Source organism: Mustelus asterias, chromosome 8, assembly GCF_964213995.1.
Source record: "Mustelus asterias chromosome 8, sMusAst1.hap1.1, whole genome shotgun sequence".
NCBI classification, from domain to species: Eukaryota; Metazoa; Chordata; class Chondrichthyes; order Carcharhiniformes; family Triakidae; genus Mustelus; species Mustelus asterias.
The window spans coordinates 78,089,493-78,110,120 of record NC_135808.1 but is presented as its reverse complement, the minus strand read 5'-3'; the positions used below and the strand labels follow the sequence as shown (position 1 = coordinate 78,110,120).

The following is a 20,628-nucleotide window of genomic DNA, read 5'->3' as shown; positions in this document are numbered from 1 at the left end:
TAGCATACTCTGCATTCTTTACAGTGTCTGACCTGTGAATGAAGTTCTTTTTCTCCAAGTACTCCATAGCAGAGGAGATCTGTGTGGCCATGTATAAGAGCACAACAGCATTCACCTCCTCCCTATTGCACTCACGCAAGTAGTCCAGCAAATTCCCATGGGGCATGTACTCAGTGACAATGTAAAAGGGGGGTTCCAAAGTACAGACACCTAAAGGCAGAGAATACCACGTTATTTCCATCTGCACTCTATAGGCGAACAGCAATCAAAATCAACTTGCTTTCATGACAATCAGCTCGTGCATACTATTGGTAATTCATATGTAACCCATCCTCAAATTATTTAAATAATTTGTGCTTTCCACGACTTACAGTCATCCTAAATCATTTTACAACAAATTAAGCACTTCCGAACTTTAGCACTATTGTAATGCAGGAAATGTGGCACTCTATTTTCAAACAGCAAGATTCTACAATGGTATTGAGATAATGGCCAGAAAATGTGATCTTGAATGTGTCAGTAGAAGACCAAACTTTGGCCAGGACAATGTGGTCAACTTCCCTGCTTCAAATAGTGTCATGGGTTCTCTTACATCCACCTGAGGGGACAGTCAGGGTCTTGGTTTAGTGACCAAAAGGGAAAATGCTGGAAAATCTCAGCAGGTCTGGCAGCATCTGTAAGAAGAGAAAAGAGCTGACATTTCGAGTCCAGATGACCCTTTGTCAAAGCTAGCTGGGTCATCCGGACTTGAAACGTCAGCTCATTTCTCTCCTTACAGATGCTGCCAGACCTGCTGAGATTTTCCAGCATTTTCTCTTTTGGTTTCGGATTCCAGCATCCGCAGCAATTTGCTTTTATCTTGGTTTAGTGTCTCAATCAAAAGACAGCATCTCAAGAGTTCAGATTCTGCACCGAAACGTCAAGCGAGATTATGTACTCAAGACACAAACACTCAACCTTCTGGCTCAAAGCTACTACTGAGTCAAGGCTGACAAACATACATTTGAAGAAAATGATCACAGCACAGAATATTCTCCTCCCACCTCAAAGGCTTAAATTCATATTCACACTACTTCTAACCATGTTGAAATCATGCTATAGTTTGAAATGCTTACAAGCTTTAACATGCAGCATAAGTTGAATACATAAAAACTCATTAGATCACACTCACTGCACAGATAATTCCCATGTTACTAGGCTTTTCTCAGGCAGAGGTGGTGGCAGGATGGAATAAAATAAATATTCATCAACAAGCCAAATGGTGAACTGCAATATTGTTAACATAGGACCAGTTCTCATCGGAAGACAACAGATTCCAGAAACACTTGCCTAGTAGCTGAACTAAGTTTGGATGTTTAATTTCTTTCATTACAGCAGCTTCCTTCAGGAATTCCTCCACCTCCATTGTGTCCTCCTTTTTTGGGGAAAAATAGACAATTGGTTACTAATTGACAAGATGCACCTTATTTGGCATAAGTTGCAAATTTGTGAAGCATCCATAAACAAGCACTGGCTATTCTTATTCAGGACTGGAGATTAACCTTAGCAGCATACTATGGTAGAATCCAATTATTTCCAACATACACACTTAGTACAACACCTCAGCAGTTTATTGTTACTTGGTTTTTAAGCAGCCTTTTTTGTCACAACACTACTTTTTTTTTAAAAAGGCATGCTTCATCAGATTCTTGGTCCACCATATACAATGTGTTAACCCTAGAAAAGAATGTGTGCTGGGTAATACATGTCATGCAATAACTTTGGCAAGAATATTGGTTGGATAATCTGCTTGTCATGATAATCTTCATGTCATCTGCATATCCCAGCTAAAAGCATGGGCTGACTAATCTGTGAGATTATCCATGAAGGCCCTACTATCTAAAACTTTCCCCTCACCTCAGGTATGGTGACCTTCAGGTTTAATTACCACCAGTCAGCGCTCTCACGCAAAAGGAGGAGGGCAGCCGATTGTTTCTGGATTTGGGCGATTTTCGTTATGCGCTGCTCAGAACCACTGTGGGCTGGATAGTATGCTCCCAGCCTTCCTCCATGCTTTTTTGAAATAAGCTTGTGCAGGAATGTGACAAAGATAGCATGCTCGCTTATTTTCTTTCTGTTCCATGTGACCAGATTCTGTTTACCCCTTCCATATGAAGGCACAGGAAGATTAGCAAGACCATGCTTTCTGTCCCAGATTTGTTTGATGTGGAGATGCCTACATTGGACTGGGGTGGGCACAGTACGAAGTCTCACAACACCAGGTTAAAGTCCAACAGGTTAATTTGGCAGCATAAGCTTTCGGAGTCTCGCTCCTTCGTCAGGTGAGTGAGGAGTTGTGTTCATAAACAGGGCATATACAGACACAAACTCAATTTACAAGATAATGGTTGGAATGCGAGTCTTTGCAGGTAATCAAGTCTTAAAGATACAGACAATGTGAGTGGAGAGAGGGCCAAGCACAGGTTAAAGAGATGTGTATTGTCTCCAGCTAGGACAGTTAGTGAGATTTTGCAAGCCCACGCAAGTCGTGGGGGTTACAGATAGTGTGACATGACCTAAGATCCCGGTTGAGGCCGTCCTTATGTGTGTGGAACTTGGCTATCAGTTTCTGCGCAGCGATTCTGCGTTGTCGTGTGTCATGAATGCCGCCTTGGAGAATGCTTACCCAAAGATCAGAGGCTGAATGCCCGTGACTGCTGAAGTGTTCCCCAACAGGAAGAGAACACTCCTGCCTGGTGATTGTCGAGCGATGTTCATTCATCCGTTGTCGTGGCGTCTGCATGATCTCCCCAATGTACCATGCCTCAGGACATCCTTTCCAGCAGCGTCTCAGGTAGACAACGTTGGCCGAGTCGCAAGAGTATGTACCATGTACCTGGTGTTCTCATGTGAGACGATGGCATCCGTGTTGATGATCCAGCACGTCTTGCAGAGGTTGCTGTGGCAGGGTTGTGTGGTGTAGTGATCACTGCTCTCTTGAAGGCTAGGTAGTTTGCTGCGGACAATGGTCTGTTTGATGTTGTGTGGTTGTTTGAAGGCAAGAAGTAGGGGTGTGGGGTTGGCCTTGGCAAGACGCTGAAAGACACCCTCATAAGAACAGGATATGGCGCTCGACTCATCGATTGACAGTTCCAATGTGCCACAGTGAAAACTGCACCGACCTCCTCAGAAGACAAACACGGGACACGGCGGACAGAGTACCCTTCATCGTCCAGTACTTCCTCGGAGCGGAGAAGCTACGACAGCTTCTCTGGAGCCTTCAACATGTCATCGATGAAGACGAACATCTTGCCAAGGCCATCCCCACACCCCCACTTCTTGCCTTCAAACAACCGCACAACCTCAAACAGACCATTGTCCGCAGCAAACTACCCAGCCTTCAGGAGAACAGTGACCACGACACCACACAACCCTGCCACAGCAACCTCTGCAAGACGTGCCGGATCATCGACACGGATGCCATCATCTCACGTGAGAACACCATCCACCAGGTACACGGTACATACTCTTGCGACTCGGCCAACGTTGTTTACCTGATACGCTGCAGGAAAGGATGTCCCAAGGCATGGTACATTGGGGAGACCATGCAGACGCTATGACAACGGATGAATGAATACCGCTCGACAATCACCAGGCAAGAGTGTTCCCTTCCAGTTGGGGAACACTTCAGCAGTCACGGGCATTCAGCCTCTGATCTTCAGGTAAGCGTTCTCCAAGGTGGCCTTCACGACACACAACAACGCAGAATCGCTGAGCAGAAACCGATAGCCAAGTTCCGCACACAAGGACGGCCTCAACCGGGATCTTGGGTTCATGTCACACTATCTGTAACCCCCATAACTTGCCTGGGCTTGCAAAATCTCACTAACTGTCCTGGCTGGAGACAATACCCACCTCTTTAACCTGTGCTTGGCCCTCTCTCCACTCACATTGTCTGTACCTTTAAGACTTGATTACCTGTAAAGACTTGCATTCCGACCATTATCTTGTAAATTGAGTTTGTGTCTGTATATGCCCTGTTTGTGAACACAACTCCTCACTCACCTGGTGAAGGAGCGAGACTCCGAAAGCTTGCGCTGCCAAATTAACCTGTTGGACTTTAACCTGGTGTTGAGACTTCTTTCAAATTTGTTTAGCAGCTGCATTCTTCTGCCAAAGTTATATTCTATTTACTAAAGACACCAGCAAATGCAGTATTGATAGGTTACACCGTCTTGACTTCAACATCAGTATAAGGAAGACAAAATTTAGCAGCAGACCTAGAGAAATATTGTCTTAATACATACGGGCACTGTCTTTCTCTGAACCCCATAAACATTCCCTATTTGCGACATGATTATTAAAATTCTTGCATTCAGGTACAGAATAATTCAGCATGTTTTTCTAACCTATATATTCCGACATGAGAGATTGGCCAAGGAGGTAACAGCCCATCGGATTTAGGGAAATTTGGCAAATTGGATACAAAATTGGCTTAGTGGCAGAGAGTGATGATTGAAGGTTGTTCTTGCAACTGGAAGCCTGTGTCCAGTGGTGCAGTGCAGAGACTGGTGTTGGATCCCTTGCTGTTGGGTGGTGTATTTAATGATCTAAACAGGAAAGTAGGAGATATAATCAGTAAGTTCGCAGATGATAAAAATTGGTGACGTGGTAAATAGTGAGGTGCAAAGCCTTTGATTACAGGCTGATATAGACGGGCTGGTCAGATGGACAGAACAATGGTAAATGAAAGTTATCCCTAAAAAGTGTGAGGTGATGCATTTTGGGGGGGGGACTCAAGGCAACGGAATACACAATGAATGGTAGGATGCTGGGAAGTACAGAGGACCAGAGGAACCTTGGCGTGCATGTCCATAGATCCTTGAAAGCAGCAGGACAGGTAGATAAGGTGGTTACAAAGGCATATAGGATACTTGCCTTTATTAGCCAAGGCGTAGAGTGTAAGAGCAGATAAGTTATGATGGAGCCGTATAAAATACTTATTAGGCTATGGCTGGAGTACTGTGTGCAGTTCTGTTCGCCACACATTAGAATGGATGTGATTGTACTAGAAAGGGTGCAGAGGAGATTCACCAGGATGTTGCCTGGGCTGAAGGTTATGGGGGGGGGGGAGGGGGGGGATTCGAGGAAAAACCTTTTCATCAAGAAGGTGGTGGGAATTTGGAACTCACTGCCTGAAAGGGTGGTAGAAGCAGAAACCCTCACAACTTGAAATGCCATAGCATACAGGCTACGGACCAAATGCTGGAAAATGGGATTAGAATAGATAAGTACTTGATGACAGTGCACATAAGATAGGCTGAAGGGCCTCTTTTCTCTGGTGCCAGTTGACACTGATACCGCATGTTGCCACCCTAAACTCCACTCCTACAATCAGCTGATGGAGAGGCAGTAAATTTTAGCTAAGTGTGGGCAAGCAAGTGATCAGCAAATTGCCTCTGGGTGAAGTTATGTGGAAGTCAACTTGGCTGATGGCTTCCTCTGGAGAACTTCAGTGCCTCTGGGTCTCCCCAATATCAAAACCACTTTGGGGCTTGGATTCATCTGTTCTGAAGAGAATGCGAGTGCCTTCTCATTTTTGAAACTTCCCTCAACATACTTGGCACACACACTAAATCCCAGAGATGGTTGAAACAACTGGGTTCGAAAATTGTCCTTAAATAGCAATATACAGCTGCACTGATGAGAAAATTTAAGACTCTCAAATCATGGCTTGAATGTCATGTTCAAAATTTAAACTGCAAATTTGCAAAGGTTGTTGCTGCTGTGTCATGAAGAAAGCTGTGAGAACAACATTAATACGAAGCAGAATGGCATGTGGTCAATGGCCTAAATGTCACAAGCGTTTTTAAAAACATGGGATTCATCTCAAATCCCACCCTCCTCATTCTGCTGAACATGTGGTGCATGGAGGATGAGAAATGAGGTGTAATGTTTACTGGGAGGAGTTATAACTCCCTCTTCAAACAAAAGCTGTTACAGTTAAATTACTTCTTAGTAACAAATTAAACAGAAATGAACACCAAAACAGAACTCTGGTTTGCAAAAGCAATGAAGCAATGGCTGTGATCAGGTGGCCCTGTTGGTCATGGGTGCAAACCGTTAAGGTTATTTATTGGTGTCACAAGTCAGCTTACATTAAAACTGCAAAAACGTTACTGTGAAAATCCTCGTTACCACACTCCGGTGCCTGTTCGGGTACACTGAAGGAGAATTTAGCATGGCCAATGCACCTAACCGGCAGTCTTTCAGACTGTGGGAGGAAACCAGAACACCTGGAGGAAACCTACGCAGACACAGGGAGAACGTGCCGACTCCGCACAGACAGTGACCAAAGCCAGGAATCGAACCCTGGTGCCTGGCGCTGCAAGGCAGTCATGCTAACCACTGTGCCACCCTGTGATGGCCATTAAATCTCACAAGCGGCCAGAAATCGGATTTGTGACGGCAAGATCTCAGTTTGAGATCCTCCCTTCCCTCGACGACATAATCAGGTTCAAACCTGATTTCCGTTTATTTTAATATATATAATTACTGGGCCTGACGTTGAAGTGGCCACCCACAACGCATTACTACTGGTTTTCAAAAGCAGAAACTAGTCATGATGACCACACCGGGGATGCGGAGGTGCCTGTAGGCCCCAGGGGTTGAGGGACAAGGCCAGGCATTACCCCCCAGCACCCTGACAGTGCCCCCTTAAAAAAAGGCGACCAGATCTCAGACTCCTGGCACTGCCTTGCCCCTCCAGCTGGCTGAGAGAACGTCGGCATCTCCACATCATGAGAGATCCTTGCCAGCACTTTGAAATTACACACGCTGCTGTTAAATCAGGTGAGAAAAGGTGCATGTGAAGCCAGCGAGTTTCACACAGCTTTTCCCACCTGATCCAACAGTGTGCAATTTTGGGAAAATTGCACCCAATGTCTTGATTTTAAATACCGAGGGATTCTAATTATGGGTCTATACAGCTTAAATAAACGTGAAGATACAGCCTGGCCATTAAAAGCTGAGAAAAAAAAATCGTACAGAACAGGTACTAAGAAACTAATTAAATACTTTTTTACCTATATTCTGCATTGTGGTTTGATTTGCACATTCAGAAATACATACTTTTCCTAATCAAAACATGACCAATCTTGCTCAATCTCCTACAATTCACAACTGCCCGATTTCCAACCCCTCCCCTCGTGTTCCCGTCTCTGTGCATCGCTTATTGTCCTCAGAGACAGGATGGAAACTATATTCCACTTGTCTGCCAATAACACTGCACTGTAACCTCCCACAGACACGTTCACAGGAGCTCCTTCTTCCTCACTTTATTCTCTGCCACTGTGTCCTACCTTCTGCATGGCACTAAAGCAGACCACAGGTAAGATCAGGAACTGAAATGTGTGGGAAACGAACATGCACCTTACTGTCTTGTCATATAGCAAACAGAATGCTAACAACCTGACTGATGACCACCTCCCAGGCTCTCTCATTTTAAAAAGATGTGCATGAACACTGAAATATTAGTTCACACATTAGTCTACATCTTAAACTGGATAAAACATTTTAAGCCTGTGTTCTACAATTGAACCCTACAATAATCTTAGCCTGAGGCTTTAATTTGAAGCAAGTACATTTTAGTCAGTCCAGGCCGTTTAATCTATTGGTTACAATCTCCCTCATGCTTGAGCAACTAAACCCAAATCTATCCGAGTGGAATAATAATTCTTTGGAAATTCTGGAGATGCATAAGATTTTTGAAAAATGTCTTCATATCACAACACAACACTTTGATAATCTGAACCAATTGCACACTTGCACAGAAAAAAGGCATGGGAAGATTAATCCCTCTAGTTTAATTTTATTCACTTTCACCAAAAGCAGAAAGTTAGGAGTTGCCAAATGTGTATCACAGCAAACTTCTGTTGGTGAAATTTAAGGGTAAATGTCTAATATGTACCTTCAGTGTTTTTACTGCAACGGTAAGGCTGTACTTCTTCCAAACTCCAACGTACACCTCCCCGTATTGCCCTCCGCCCAGCTTGTGTTTCATTGTGATGTCAGTGCGTTCCATCTCCCACTTGTCATGTATGGGAGAGACTCCGTAAACAGTGGGTTTGTTGCATTTTGGAGCAGGGTAGTGCAGGGTCGTGACCAGCCCATCGGCCACAGTGGAATGGTGATGAACAAGCTCTGCCAAAGTGTTAAACCGGCTCTCTGCTGTCACATACACCTGAGAAAAGAAAACATACCTACTTTCTACAATTGTTCTCTCCACAAATAGCAAAGCAGTTAAGATAAGCGGCAACATTTTTATAATAGAAATTGTTTCCGCAAAACTTGGGCACTTCATATGTGATAGCAAATAACAAAATCTAAGGATGTTGCTAATCTGTATTTTAATGCATTACATACGCAAATGAAATAAAACAGGAAGCATTAATAAAGGCAGCATGGAGGCTGCACTTTTAGCACAATTTTCGGACTGAAAAAAATCTTTGATTTAATGTTATTCGGTTTGGGAGATGGTTGGTTTCTCCAAGATTTGGATTACTGTCTTTTCATTTGGTTTCCCTTCCCAGTTTTCTCCTCACCCCTAGGTATGTGAAACTGAGTACCTGAGTCATACAGACCAGGAATAGGAGAAAATGGGTGAGGACAAATACATCAAATAGGAAAGAAAACATTGCTCAGAATTCTGCAGAAAACATACATCAGCACAGCAGTAAATTTGCCTCAAGTGGAAAAGATGTATAGACTTTCCGAAACATATTTTCCCTTTTAGGGGTGACAGCATCTCAAAATTGATTAGTTTAGATTGTTATGCCCAAGTTCCAAAAGTCAAAGGAATATGTGCTCTTAAAACCCAACACGAACCACTTATCACCATTCCCCCCACCACTCAACCCCTGGATTTTTAATGCACTTAATCTGAAAACAATAATATTACCAGTCATCAGTGTCAATTTAAGAAGCCATTTCACATTTACTCAAGTTAGTAACACCGCAATGAAGTTACTGTGAAAATCTCCTAGTCACCACACTCCAGCGCCTGTTGGGTACACTGAGGGAGAATTTAGCATGGCCAATGCACCTAACCAGCACGTCTTTCAGGCTGTGGGATGAAATCAGAGAACCCGGAGGAAACCCACACAGACACAGGGAGAACGTGCAGATTCCCCACAGACAGTGACGCAAGCTGGGAATCGAACCCGGATCCCTGGCACTGAGGCAACAGTGCTAACCACCGTGCCACCCATTCCCGATGGCAGGTTAACTAGTCTGTAATTTTCCCTTATATAGTGGTTACATTTGCCATCCTCCAAACTGGAGGAACTGCTCCAGAGTCGACAGCATTTTGGAAGATGACCACCAATGCATCCAATATTTCCAGGGCTACTTCCTTTAATACTCAGGGATGTGAATAATCAGGCCCTGGTGATTTGTCAGCCTTTAACCCCATCAATTTCCCCAGCACCATTTTCTTACTGATATGGATTTACTTCAATTCTGCCCAAGAGTTCTCTCACATTTCTGGAAGGTAATTTGTGCCTTTTGTGACAGAACCAAAGTATGTGTTCAATTCTTCGGCCATTTCTTTGTTCCCCATTATAATTTCCCCAGCTTCCAAATGAAAGGGACCTATATTTATCTTTACTAATTTTTTCCTCTTGACATATTTATAGAAGCTTTGCTGTTCAGTTTCTATGTTCCCTGCAACTTTACTTCCATACTCTATTTTCCCCCCTTTTGGTCAAATTTTTACCTTCTTTTGCGGAATGCTAAAATGGTCCTAATCCGCAGACTTGCTGCTTTTTCTGGCAAATTTATGCATCTTCTTGCAGGATGTGTTAATGGAATTAGGAGGAGGGTGCGAGTATGCTCTCGTGAATCTGTTGGGCTGAATGGCGTGTTTCTGCATCTTGCATATAATACCATATAACCTGATCTGCAAAAACTGACACTAAACCTGGAGATGATTTTCCCATCATGTCACATTACTTTAACTTGTTTTTCCCCTGGCTGGATGTAAAGTTTTAACAGTTTCTATTTCTGGACATGGCAAAATCCCTAAAGTTTGATAAATCATTGGAGATTATTAAGGCATATGGTTCCCTTCACTTTTCTAAATGCTGCTACTCATTGGGAGCAGTGGACTTATTTCAAGTAAAATTAGAACAGAGAACAACCATTAAGCTTGCTGAAAAACTCCTTTGTAAACATTGCCAGTCACGAACCTCTTTCTCAAAAGGGGGACTGTGCATGATCACAAGAAGTAATGATATTCAGTACAATCTGTCCTGTCTGTGGCAAGGAGAATGAGTTGTGGGGTGCAACACAAAGATAAATAGAAAGGAAATGTCAAGTTTTAAACTCTAAAATAAGCAAAATGCTACAGATGCTGGAAATCTGAAATAACAACAGAAAACGCTGGATAAACTCAGCAGGTTTGGCAGTATCTGTGGAAAGAGAAAGAGAGTTAATGTTTCAAGTCCATATGACCCTTAACATGGTAAAAGAGACAAAAAGAAATCCTGTCGGAGAAAGAGCAGTATACCTCTTCAAGGTAGGCATTCCTGGAAACAACTTTAGACTGTAAATCTTTTCCTCCATCTTGACCAACCCCCCCTCCATTTTTAAGACCATAAAAAGATCACAGGAAGTAGGAGCAGAAGTAGACCATTCAGCCCATTAAGTCTGCTCCACCATCCAATGTGATCATGACTGATCTGATATTCCACTTTCCCGCCTTATCCCTGTAACCCTGGATTCCCATACTGATTAAAAGCCCGTCTATCTCAATCTTTTTTGGTTCGTTTTGCTTTCACCGAGCACTGACCTTTATTCGCCCATTAACACATTCTGCTATCTTATCTTTATGCCACTAACAGCACCTTAATGCTACCATTGACACTCCCTTCGTCTTGTGTCTTTGACATCTTTGTCAATCTCTCCTGAGCACCCACCTATCCCTGACTTCTATTTTACTCCACCTTCGCCACCACAACCACCTCTTCAACTATATAAGTCTCACAACACCAAGTTAAAGTCCAACAGGTATATTTGGAATCACGAGCTTTCAGAGCATTGCTCTTTCATCATCTATATTATCACATTTCTATCCCCCTTCAGCTCTGAAGAGTCATACAGACTCAAAATGCTAACTCTGTCTCTCTCTCCACAGGTACTGCCAAACCTGAGTTTTAAGTCGAATTTTAAATTTTATTTTAATGGAGATGAAGTTGTTCCTTTCATTCATATCCTTAGCATATTCAAAAGCACAATGATCAATCCTGAAATGTTGCTTTGGAGGCAATACAGCAAAATGTATAGCCAGATCCCATGTTGGTTGAGGAATGAATGCTGACAGGACTTGGAAGAACTTTCGCTGTTTAAATGTGGGAACCTGGCATCCAGATCAATGGGCAAATCTGAGTTTTAACATCTTGCCTGAAAAATGGCATCTCTATAGAACTCCTTAAGCAATTCCCACATAAACTGCAGCTGCTGCCAAAAGCCAGTTGTAGATAGGAATCTGTATAATAAATGTAGCAATAATTACAAACAGCAAGTCTTTCAGAATGCCGCATACAGGTATAATTTGGGGAGTGCCAGTGTTTAGTAATATCTGAGCGATACTGCATCGTCACGACCCACCTGCCTCTTGCTCCAATTTACGTAATTGAGGTTTCTTCAGTAATCGGATCCATAGTACATGCTCCGCATACAAAAATTGCACAAAAAGCACCAGAACTGCTTTGAAATATCCTAGATTGTATTGGTTATTGTTCTAGATTCGGGGTGAAATTCACAACATGTTAACTAAAAGCAGCTGTGCTAGCAGCTATGATTAGATCACACACTAAGGAAATTCATGTACATCATTTGCCTCATTAAGCAGATCAATGCATGTCCAACAATAATTGTGTACTGATTTATTGTAATTTTTAAGGAGGGATTATGCAGTTTACCAATTACCACAGGATCTAAAAATGACGCCAGTAATTGAATGTGTGGAAGCTTGCTGTAGCAGCAGACTCCCACAGCATCTGGATAGAACAAATATACACATCACATGATATCTTCTGTCTGTAAAGGTTGATTGGCCAGGTTAAAAATTGTCCCTTAGAATCCTGGGATGCGTAGGTTAGAGGGATTAGTGGGTAAAATATGTGGGGGGAGGGCCTGGGTGGGATTGTGGTCGGTGCAGACTCGATGGGCCGAATGGCCTCCTTCTGCACTGTAGGGTTTCTATGTTTCTATGTAAAGTCCTTTTTTAGTTTCTTCGTACAGCAAAGTAATGACTCTCAGTCATTCCAATTACTACGCAAGCTGCTATTGAACAATGAAAATTGGACTGGTTCCCGTTTTGGATGCTTGCCTCACAGTTCCTTTCAGTTCAAGGTATCCACTTCCTTCTAATCACCTGGCTCAGCTAAAATAGACTGAACACAACTAGTTCTCCAGGATGGAGACTGCGTGGTTGAGAATCAAGAACACTCAAATATGTTTTGTAGCTATTTGGGCAAGTTCTGAGAAAAGTGTACAAGAGTATTTTTGACATTTTTCTGTTTTTATTTCAGATTTCCAGCATCTGTAATACCTTGCTTCTGCCTGGCTTCAACTTGTCTGTACAGGAAACACGATCTCCAAAAGCAACACCAAGTCAAAGTGGAGGCAGGCAGTGAACTAATCTGCATTATGTTCTTGCCCATCTGGAACTACTGTACAGAAATTCTGTTCCATTTGCTCTGTTTGGAACATAACTGCTGCACTGTTACCAGCCAATTCCAACCCTCCCTCCACTGTCAAAATGGGGCATCTGGAAAATGGTCACTTCATGTGAATTTGAAACAATTGCATGTGTGTAAATGTGCATGAACAATAATTTTGACACAAGACTGGTTAATAAGTTAAAGAAATTACTGAAATAAACTTTCATCTCAACTAAGCAATTCCCACATCAACTGCAGCTGTTGCCAAAAGCCAGTTCCAGATCGGAATCTGTATAATAAATGTAGCAATAATTACAAACAGCAACAGTCTTTCTGATAATTTGGGGAGTGCCAGTGTTTAGTAATATCTGAGCGGTACTGCATTGTCACGACCTACCTGCCTCTTGTTCCAATTTGCGTAATAGAGGTTTCTTCAGTAATTGGATCCACAGAAACATGCTCCGCATACAAAAATTGCATAAAAAGCACTAATATTTGAGGATGGCATTGAAGATTACAATTGCTCAAAATAAAAAAAGCTGGTCATTTCATTTTATCTGTTCCACAAAACATTCTAAAGACACTCTCTTGAAATACAATGTAATCCAGTATTTTAACTTCACCATTTTCAGATGGGTAGGGTGGGTTGGACGCCTGAAGAGAGAAAATCTACAAAATAAAGCTGAAAGGAGGTACAGGCATAATAGGCTCACTATTTACCTTGGCATCATGTGTAGTGTTGATCCTGTAGTGGTAAACTCGACCTTCGTAGCGGAGGGATATTGATAGTTGTCCCGGACTGCTCTCACTTTCTCGCACAAGGAAGCTGCCATTGATGAGGCTGCTAAGCAGGTACTCAGCTGCACTACGCGAGACAGGGCCATGGTACCAGGAGTGCTTTTCCAAGCTATTTACAGGTGTAATATAATTGCTGGGGACCCATCCTTGCCCGTTCTTGGAGCGCACCTCACACCACTCGCCATTCTGATTATAACACAGCACACGTAGCTTTTCACCTGTTGAATTAGTAGAATCCTGGTCAAAAATTACATGAATTTGCAAAACATTTAACTTGTTTTTGCTTCTCAGTGCATCCCTAACCAGTGAAAGAAAAGGAAAATTAAGAGCAATTTAGCTACAACCGCCTTTCCCTGTAACCGTACAAATATTTTCATTTCAAGTATTTATCCAATTCCTTTTGAAAGCCACAATTGAATCTGTGTCCACCACACTCTCAGGCAGTGCATTCGAGATCATAGCCACACTCTGCATAAAAACGTTTTTCTTCATGTCGCCTTTGGTTCTTTTGCCAATCACTTTCAATCTAGATCCTCAACTTCTCCATCCTTCTGCCAAAGAAATATTTTGCTCTACTACTCTGCACAGACTCATGATTTTGAGCACCTTTATCATGGGTCCTCTCAACTTTTATTGTCTTGGAGCTCCAGCTTCTTCAACCTATCCACATAACTGAAGTCTAGCACACTTGTAAATCTTTTCTGCAACTTCTCTAAAGCCTTCAAACCTTCCCTAAAGTGTGGTGCCCAGAATTGGATGCAGTTCTCCAGTTGAAGCTGGACCAGAGTTAACATAAAGCTTCACCATAACTTCCTTGCTTTTGTACAGTATGCCTCTATTTATAAAGCCCAAGGTCCCAGTCTTTTTCAATAAGTTTAAGTTTCTTCTTCTGTGAATCCCTCCTGTGCTCCAAAGATTTTAGTTCTCTTGTGTCAAGTGTCCTAAGGTCACACGTTTTACACTTGAATGCCATCAAGAACAAGAATTACTTGCAGGAGTTAGCTTGAAAAAATTAATTCAAAGACACACGTGTATAAACATTTCAGGTGACTAAGCTGTGAATGGAAGAAGTTAAACAGACCTGTGGTTGCAATGCAGAACTAATGTAAGTAGTTAGCAGGCATTTATTCCCCAAAACATTTGCTCACACCTTAATTGAAAATAAAATCATTCTTATTTTAAATACTTACAAGGTCACGTCCTTCCTTGACTGTGCAATCATCTTCTGTCCTATAACCCTCAGATTTCTGTACTCCTTGAATTCTGGCCTATTACACATTCTGGATTTTCATCACCTGTCATGGGTAGCTGTGCCTTCAGCTGTCTAAAGCAAATTCCTGAAACTTTCTTCCCAAGCCCCTCTGCCACTCTTCCCCTTTAAGTGATTCCTTCAAAGCTACCTCTTTGACTGAGCCTTTAATCATCTGTGCTAATATCTCTTAGATGGCTCAGTGTTCAATTTAGTCCAATTTGCTCCAGCCAAGTTGACTGGGATATTTTTACTATGTTAAATGCACTTCAATAAATTTAAGTTGTTATCGATCCACTCTCAGGTCATTCAGACTGCTGCAAAGCACTGATGCATTACTAAGTTAGCCTTGTGTCAGTGTAAAACTATTTCAACAAGATTTGGTTATTCGTTCAACAGTTAATGCAGAAATACAGCTGCTTACCTTTAGTAATGCTTAGTGTGTTGTCACCACTTGCAACAAAGTCATAAAGTGCAACAAATAGATTAGGATCACTTTCGGCAGCTCCCAAGAGGTTTTCTTTTGAGCTCCACCTCACTGCTTCGTTGAGTGTCTGAGAGTCAATTTCTGAACCAAATGGACGGTGCAAAACTTCTATAAGGAGAGAGAGATTAGAGTGTTATTTAGTACACAAACAAAAACGGAATCAAAAGTTAATTATTGCAATTTAGTGCAGTGACAGCAAAAGAGCAGCACAAATTTTGGTAAAATTGGTGAAAAACTATAAAACATTTTACAAGGCTATTCCCAAATGAGCAGCACTTGCTATTAAGAGTCTCAGGCTAATCACACTGCTTTAGAATATTCTTATTGCGATGCTGTGAATACTGTTGCAGCACGAGTGGATTGTATGGGGAGGGATGGGCGAAGGGATGGAGAACCAGAAGCTCAAAAACACAAAACTTTTCAAACTCCCAGTTAAATCACTAACTTGATACTGAAATTGACATCAGATTTATCTATTTCACACTAAAGCAGCATTCATGATGTTCAAGAAAATAACATTTTCAAGTTTGCTGATGACACCACCATTGTGGGTCGGATCTCAAATAATGAGACAGAGTACAGGCAAGAGATAGAGAATCTGGTGAATTGATGCGACGACAATAATCTCTCCCTCAATTTCAGTAAAACGAAGGAGAAAGTCATCAACTTCAGGAAGTGTAATGGAGGACATGCCCTGTCTACATTAACGGGGATGAAGTGGAGACGGTCGAGAGCTTCACGTTTCTTGGTGTCCAGATCACCAACCACCTGCCCTGGTCCCTCCATGCTGATGCTATCGTTAAGAAAGCCCACCACTGCCTCTGCTTTCTCAGGATGCTACGGAAATTTGGTATGCCCACTACGACTCTCACCAACTTTTACAGATGCACTATAGAAAGCATTCTTTCTGGTTGGATCACAGCTTGGTATGGCTCCTACTCTGTCCAAGATCGCTAGAAACCACAAAGCGTCATGAATGAAGCTCAGTCCATCACACAAACCAACCTCCCATCCATTGACTCTGTCTACACTTCCCGCTGCCTCAGAAAAGCAGCCAACATAACTAATGACCCCACGCACCCCGGACATACTTACTTTCACCTTCTTCCATCGGGAAGAAGATACAAAAGTCTGAGATCACGTCCCAACCAACTCAAGAACAGTTTCTTCCCTGCTATCATCAGACTTTTGAATGGACCTACCTCGCATTAAGTTGATCATTCTGTACACCCTAGCTATGACTGTAACAATACATTCTGCACTCTCTCCATTTCTTCTCAATGTATGGTATTACTTTGTCTGCATAGCGTGCAAGAAACAATACTCTTATTGTTTAATCATGTGACAATCAAATTTAATTTGATTGTCACATGTATAGTAATACATGTGACAATAATAAGTCAAATTAAAATATTTCCTGTCTAATTTCGTACTGACCAACTATAGCAAGATTTCTCAGCAAAAGGCAAACATTCCATAAAATCTAAGCAAATGAGAAAGTGTATTAGTGAGAGTTCTCTGGCATTAGAGGTCCACGCACACACTCAGTCTGACATACAACATAAATGTGTTGCAGAAACAAAGCATTCTTTCTTGGGAACACTGGAGAAATAACAGCTTTGAGGTTATCATATATGGGGTGTGGGGGGATAATCAATCTTCAACAGAAGCCAAACTTGACATAAAAATCACTCAATGTTGCCAACTTACACATGTTTAATTAGAAGCCTATATCTTAACTCTAACATAAAATAACTGCAAATGCCTTAACAGGATCAAATGTGTTTCTGGAACAGTCACTCCAGTAAGATACTCGTGGGTTTTCCTTCACTGGTGCTGAATAATACAGAACTGTTGATAGCTATTGGTCAAGTTTGAACGTATATTATGGGGTATGAAATCCCTCTAGCTTTTGCAGGATACATCAAGAATGTATACCACTTATGGCCAAGAACACAAAAGCAAGTTGCCTTCTTTCAGCCTCCCTGAGAAGACCACCAAGTTAGGTAACTAGAAAGCATGAAAACATGCAACTGTCTATCCATCTGTCTGCTTTTTGACTGCCACAAACATGAAGATGTGGAGATGCTGGCGTTGGACTGGGGCAAACACAGTAAGAAGTCTCACAACACCAGGTGTTTCAGTGATTGTTCACCAGTATGCCACTGGTGTTGCACGAACATGAAGGGACAGGAAATTGGAATTGAAATTGATTATTGTAGTTGAACAATTATCATTCAAACCAAAAGACTTTTTTTTAAGTCAAAAGCAGAATCAGTCAGTATTGAAGCACACAATCCAATTATTTTTAGTCACTGGTACACAAATAGTGCGACAGTAAAATTAAAATAACAAGCAGTTGAACTGTTTCAATTCAAGAAGTTATAACATGCTTCATTTTGAAATGTCCAAACCTGCTCATGATTCAGAAAAGACCTACACACAGCAGTTTATCATAACCAAAGCAATCATACACCGAGTGAAAATATCACAGCTTTCACCTGATTATAGAAGACAAATAATAAAGGTCATTCAAACCCATCGAGCTCATTCATTTGATTTCCCCTGACTTTGTCCCAACAACAGCAGACAATCCCTTAGCAGACAAAGCAAAACCTACCAATCATGTTAACTTTAACATGTCCAACATAGCACTTACAGCTTTGCATTCTATACCAAAATAATTGCAATGTTCTCTCCACTTTCTACTCTCTATTCCCCTATTTCTGTTCCACCTGTTAAATTAACACTTCAAGTGAAAATAATTGTGCCAAAACCAATTATTACAACGCACCCTGCATTGTGGAAAATAGCAATCTTTTTAACAGGAGCTTAATACTGTACCTTCAACATAGAACTCAGCAGCAAAGGGTAAGGACTCAGAAACATCTTCACTATAGGAAAAAATTAGGCCACGTCTGTCTTCATCAAAACTACCAGATGGCAGCAGGACTGCTCCAGAGCTCATCTTTGTTGTATAAACAATTCAGCTGCTTCAAGTTATAAAAGATCCAATTGCATCGTTCAGAAGTTGAATTTTGACAACAGAACTGTGGATGCAAAATACTAAAGAATCCACAGAATGAATGTGTGGGTTGGTTGAATGTTATTCACTGGACAGGAGGTGTTGGCATCATGTGGGAATACAGACATGTTGCAACTGAATTTTTAAACACAAATGGCTGCCACTTAGCGAAATTACCTAATCACAAAGAACATTCCTCAGTGGATAGTCATATAGTTATGTACTTCAGAAATATATCTTTGCATTTGAATGGTCACAAAACGACCATTAACAAGGTAAACCCTTTCAGATTTGTTCCGTAGAAGGATAATTTTGATCCCAAATGTTAACTCTGTCTTTCCCATAGATGCTGCCAGACCTGTTGAGTTTATTCAGCATTTTCTGTTTAAAACTCTTTCAGACATTGCTTTCTATAAGTTAATGATGTTTTCTTCTCCAACTTTGCTTTTTGTTCCATTTTCAGTATATAGCACCATCCATAGGAACAAACACAGAAATGGCAGAAGTGCAGTTGGGGTAACACTTTGGCAGTGATGCTTTTTTCCCTTTTAAGACGCTGATTTACCTAGTGCCTATTTTCAGCTCTTTATTTAGCTCTGATTTCCAGCAATTACCTTGCTGAAAATCTCCCCTATCTATACTCAACTGTATCTGTGACCTGAGAGATATGAAACCAATTATCTTTCTAATTACTTTAATGGAAGAATTTTGTGGTTGCAAATTGCCGCTAACTGGGTGATTGAATTATTTAGTGTAATTATGAGATGACTAAAAACGTTTGGTCAAAAGTAGCATACAACTTGGTGTTCCCCATCTTATCCCACGGTTGTTAAATATATGAGGAAATCATTTGTTTGTTCAACAACTCAATGGAAAGGCATGACTCCACAAGACATTCTGCAATACTCAAGTTTGCTTCAACTACCACAATCTCTATCATCAAGAAGCACAAAAGCAGTGAAATCATGGAAACACCGTCATCGTTAAGTCATACCCAACATTCAGTTCTGGTCATTGGGTGAAAATCCAGGAATTAGCATTCCAAAAGTGCATTATTCCCTCAGTACTGCACTGAAATGTCAGCATGCATTAGGTGCAGAGCTTTCCCAAGTGGGACTTAAAGCACTATCTTCTGAATCAGATGACGGTGCTAATTCTGAGCTACAAAGCTAAAAACGTTCTAATAGGCTGGAAAATTGGGTGGAGAAATGGCAGATGGAATTTAATCCAGATAAATGCAAAGTGATGCATTTTGGTGGATCTAATGCAGGGGGGAGCTATACAATAAATGGCATCAGGAGTATAGACATACAGAGGGATCTGGGTGTGCAAGTCCACAGATCCTTAAAGGTGGCAGCACAGGTGGAAAAGGTGGTGAAGGCATATGGCATGCTTGCCTTTATTAGACGGGGCATAGGGTATAAAAGTTGGCATATGATGTTGCAGTTATATAGAACGTTGGTTAGGCCACATCTGGAATACTGCTTCTAGTTCTGGTCGCCACACTACCAGAAGGACGTTGAGGCTTTGGAGAGAGTGCAGAAAAAGTTTACCAGGATATTGCCTGGTATGGAGGGTATTAGCTATGAGGTGAGATTGAGTAAACTAAGGTTGTTCTCCCTGGAAAGACGGAGGTTGAGGGGCGACCTAATAGAAGTTTATAAAATTATGAAGGGCATAGATAGGGTGAACAGTTGGAAGCTTTTTCCCAGGTCAGAAATGACAAACACAAGGGGTCACAAGTTCAAGGTAAGGGGGGCAAGGTTCAATACAGATATGCGGGGGCGTATTTTACACAGAGGGTGGTGGGGGCCTGGAATGCACTACCAAGCAAGATGGTTGAGGCAGACACGCTAGAATCATTTAAGACTTATCTATATAGCCACATGAACAGACTGGGAATAGAGGGATACAAACAGATGGTCTAGTTCGGAACACATGATCGGTGCAGGCTTGGAGGGCCGAAGGACCTGTTCCTGTGCTGTATTGTTCTTTAAAGTTGGCATTGGGTTGATAGAAACACAGAATCCCTACAGTGTAAAGGCTGCCATTCGGCCCACTGAATCTGCATCAACTCTCCAACAGATCATCTTTCTCAGGCCCACCTTATCCCTGTAACCCCACACATTTACTATGGCTAATCCTCCTAACTTACACACCTTGGATACGAAGAGGCAACTTAGCATGGCCAATCCATGTAACCTGCACATCTTTGGATTGTGGGAGGAACACAGTAAGAAGTTTAACAACACCAGGTTAAAGTCCAACAGGTTTATTTGGGAGCAAATGACACTAGCTTTCAAAAGCTAGTGGCATTTGCTACCAAATAAACATGTTGGACTTTAACCTGGTGTTGTTAAGCTTC

The 20,628-nt window shown here is 41.8% G+C and overlaps 1 protein-coding gene across 4 annotated transcripts in view; it reads right to left on the bottom strand.

Moving 5' to 3' along the window:
- The window catches only part of abl2 (c-abl oncogene 2, non-receptor tyrosine kinase), a 100,070-nt gene that overhangs the window by 10,849 nt on the left and 68,593 nt on the right, over nucleotides 1-20,628 (bottom strand). For all 4 annotated transcript variants that reach the window (XM_078218306.1, XM_078218308.1, XM_078218309.1 and 1 more), the window contains exons 2-6: nucleotides 15,176-15,346; nucleotides 13,425-13,720; nucleotides 7,949-8,221; nucleotides 1,330-1,414; nucleotides 33-210 (exon numbers count right to left, since the gene is read on the bottom strand). In XM_078218306.1, the coding sequence (XP_078074432.1) occupies nucleotides 33-210; nucleotides 1,330-1,414; nucleotides 7,949-8,221; nucleotides 13,425-13,720; nucleotides 15,176-15,346 (1,003 nt within the window). The remainder of the gene's footprint in view (nucleotides 1-32; nucleotides 211-1,329; nucleotides 1,415-7,948; nucleotides 8,222-13,424; nucleotides 13,721-15,175; nucleotides 15,347-20,628) is intronic.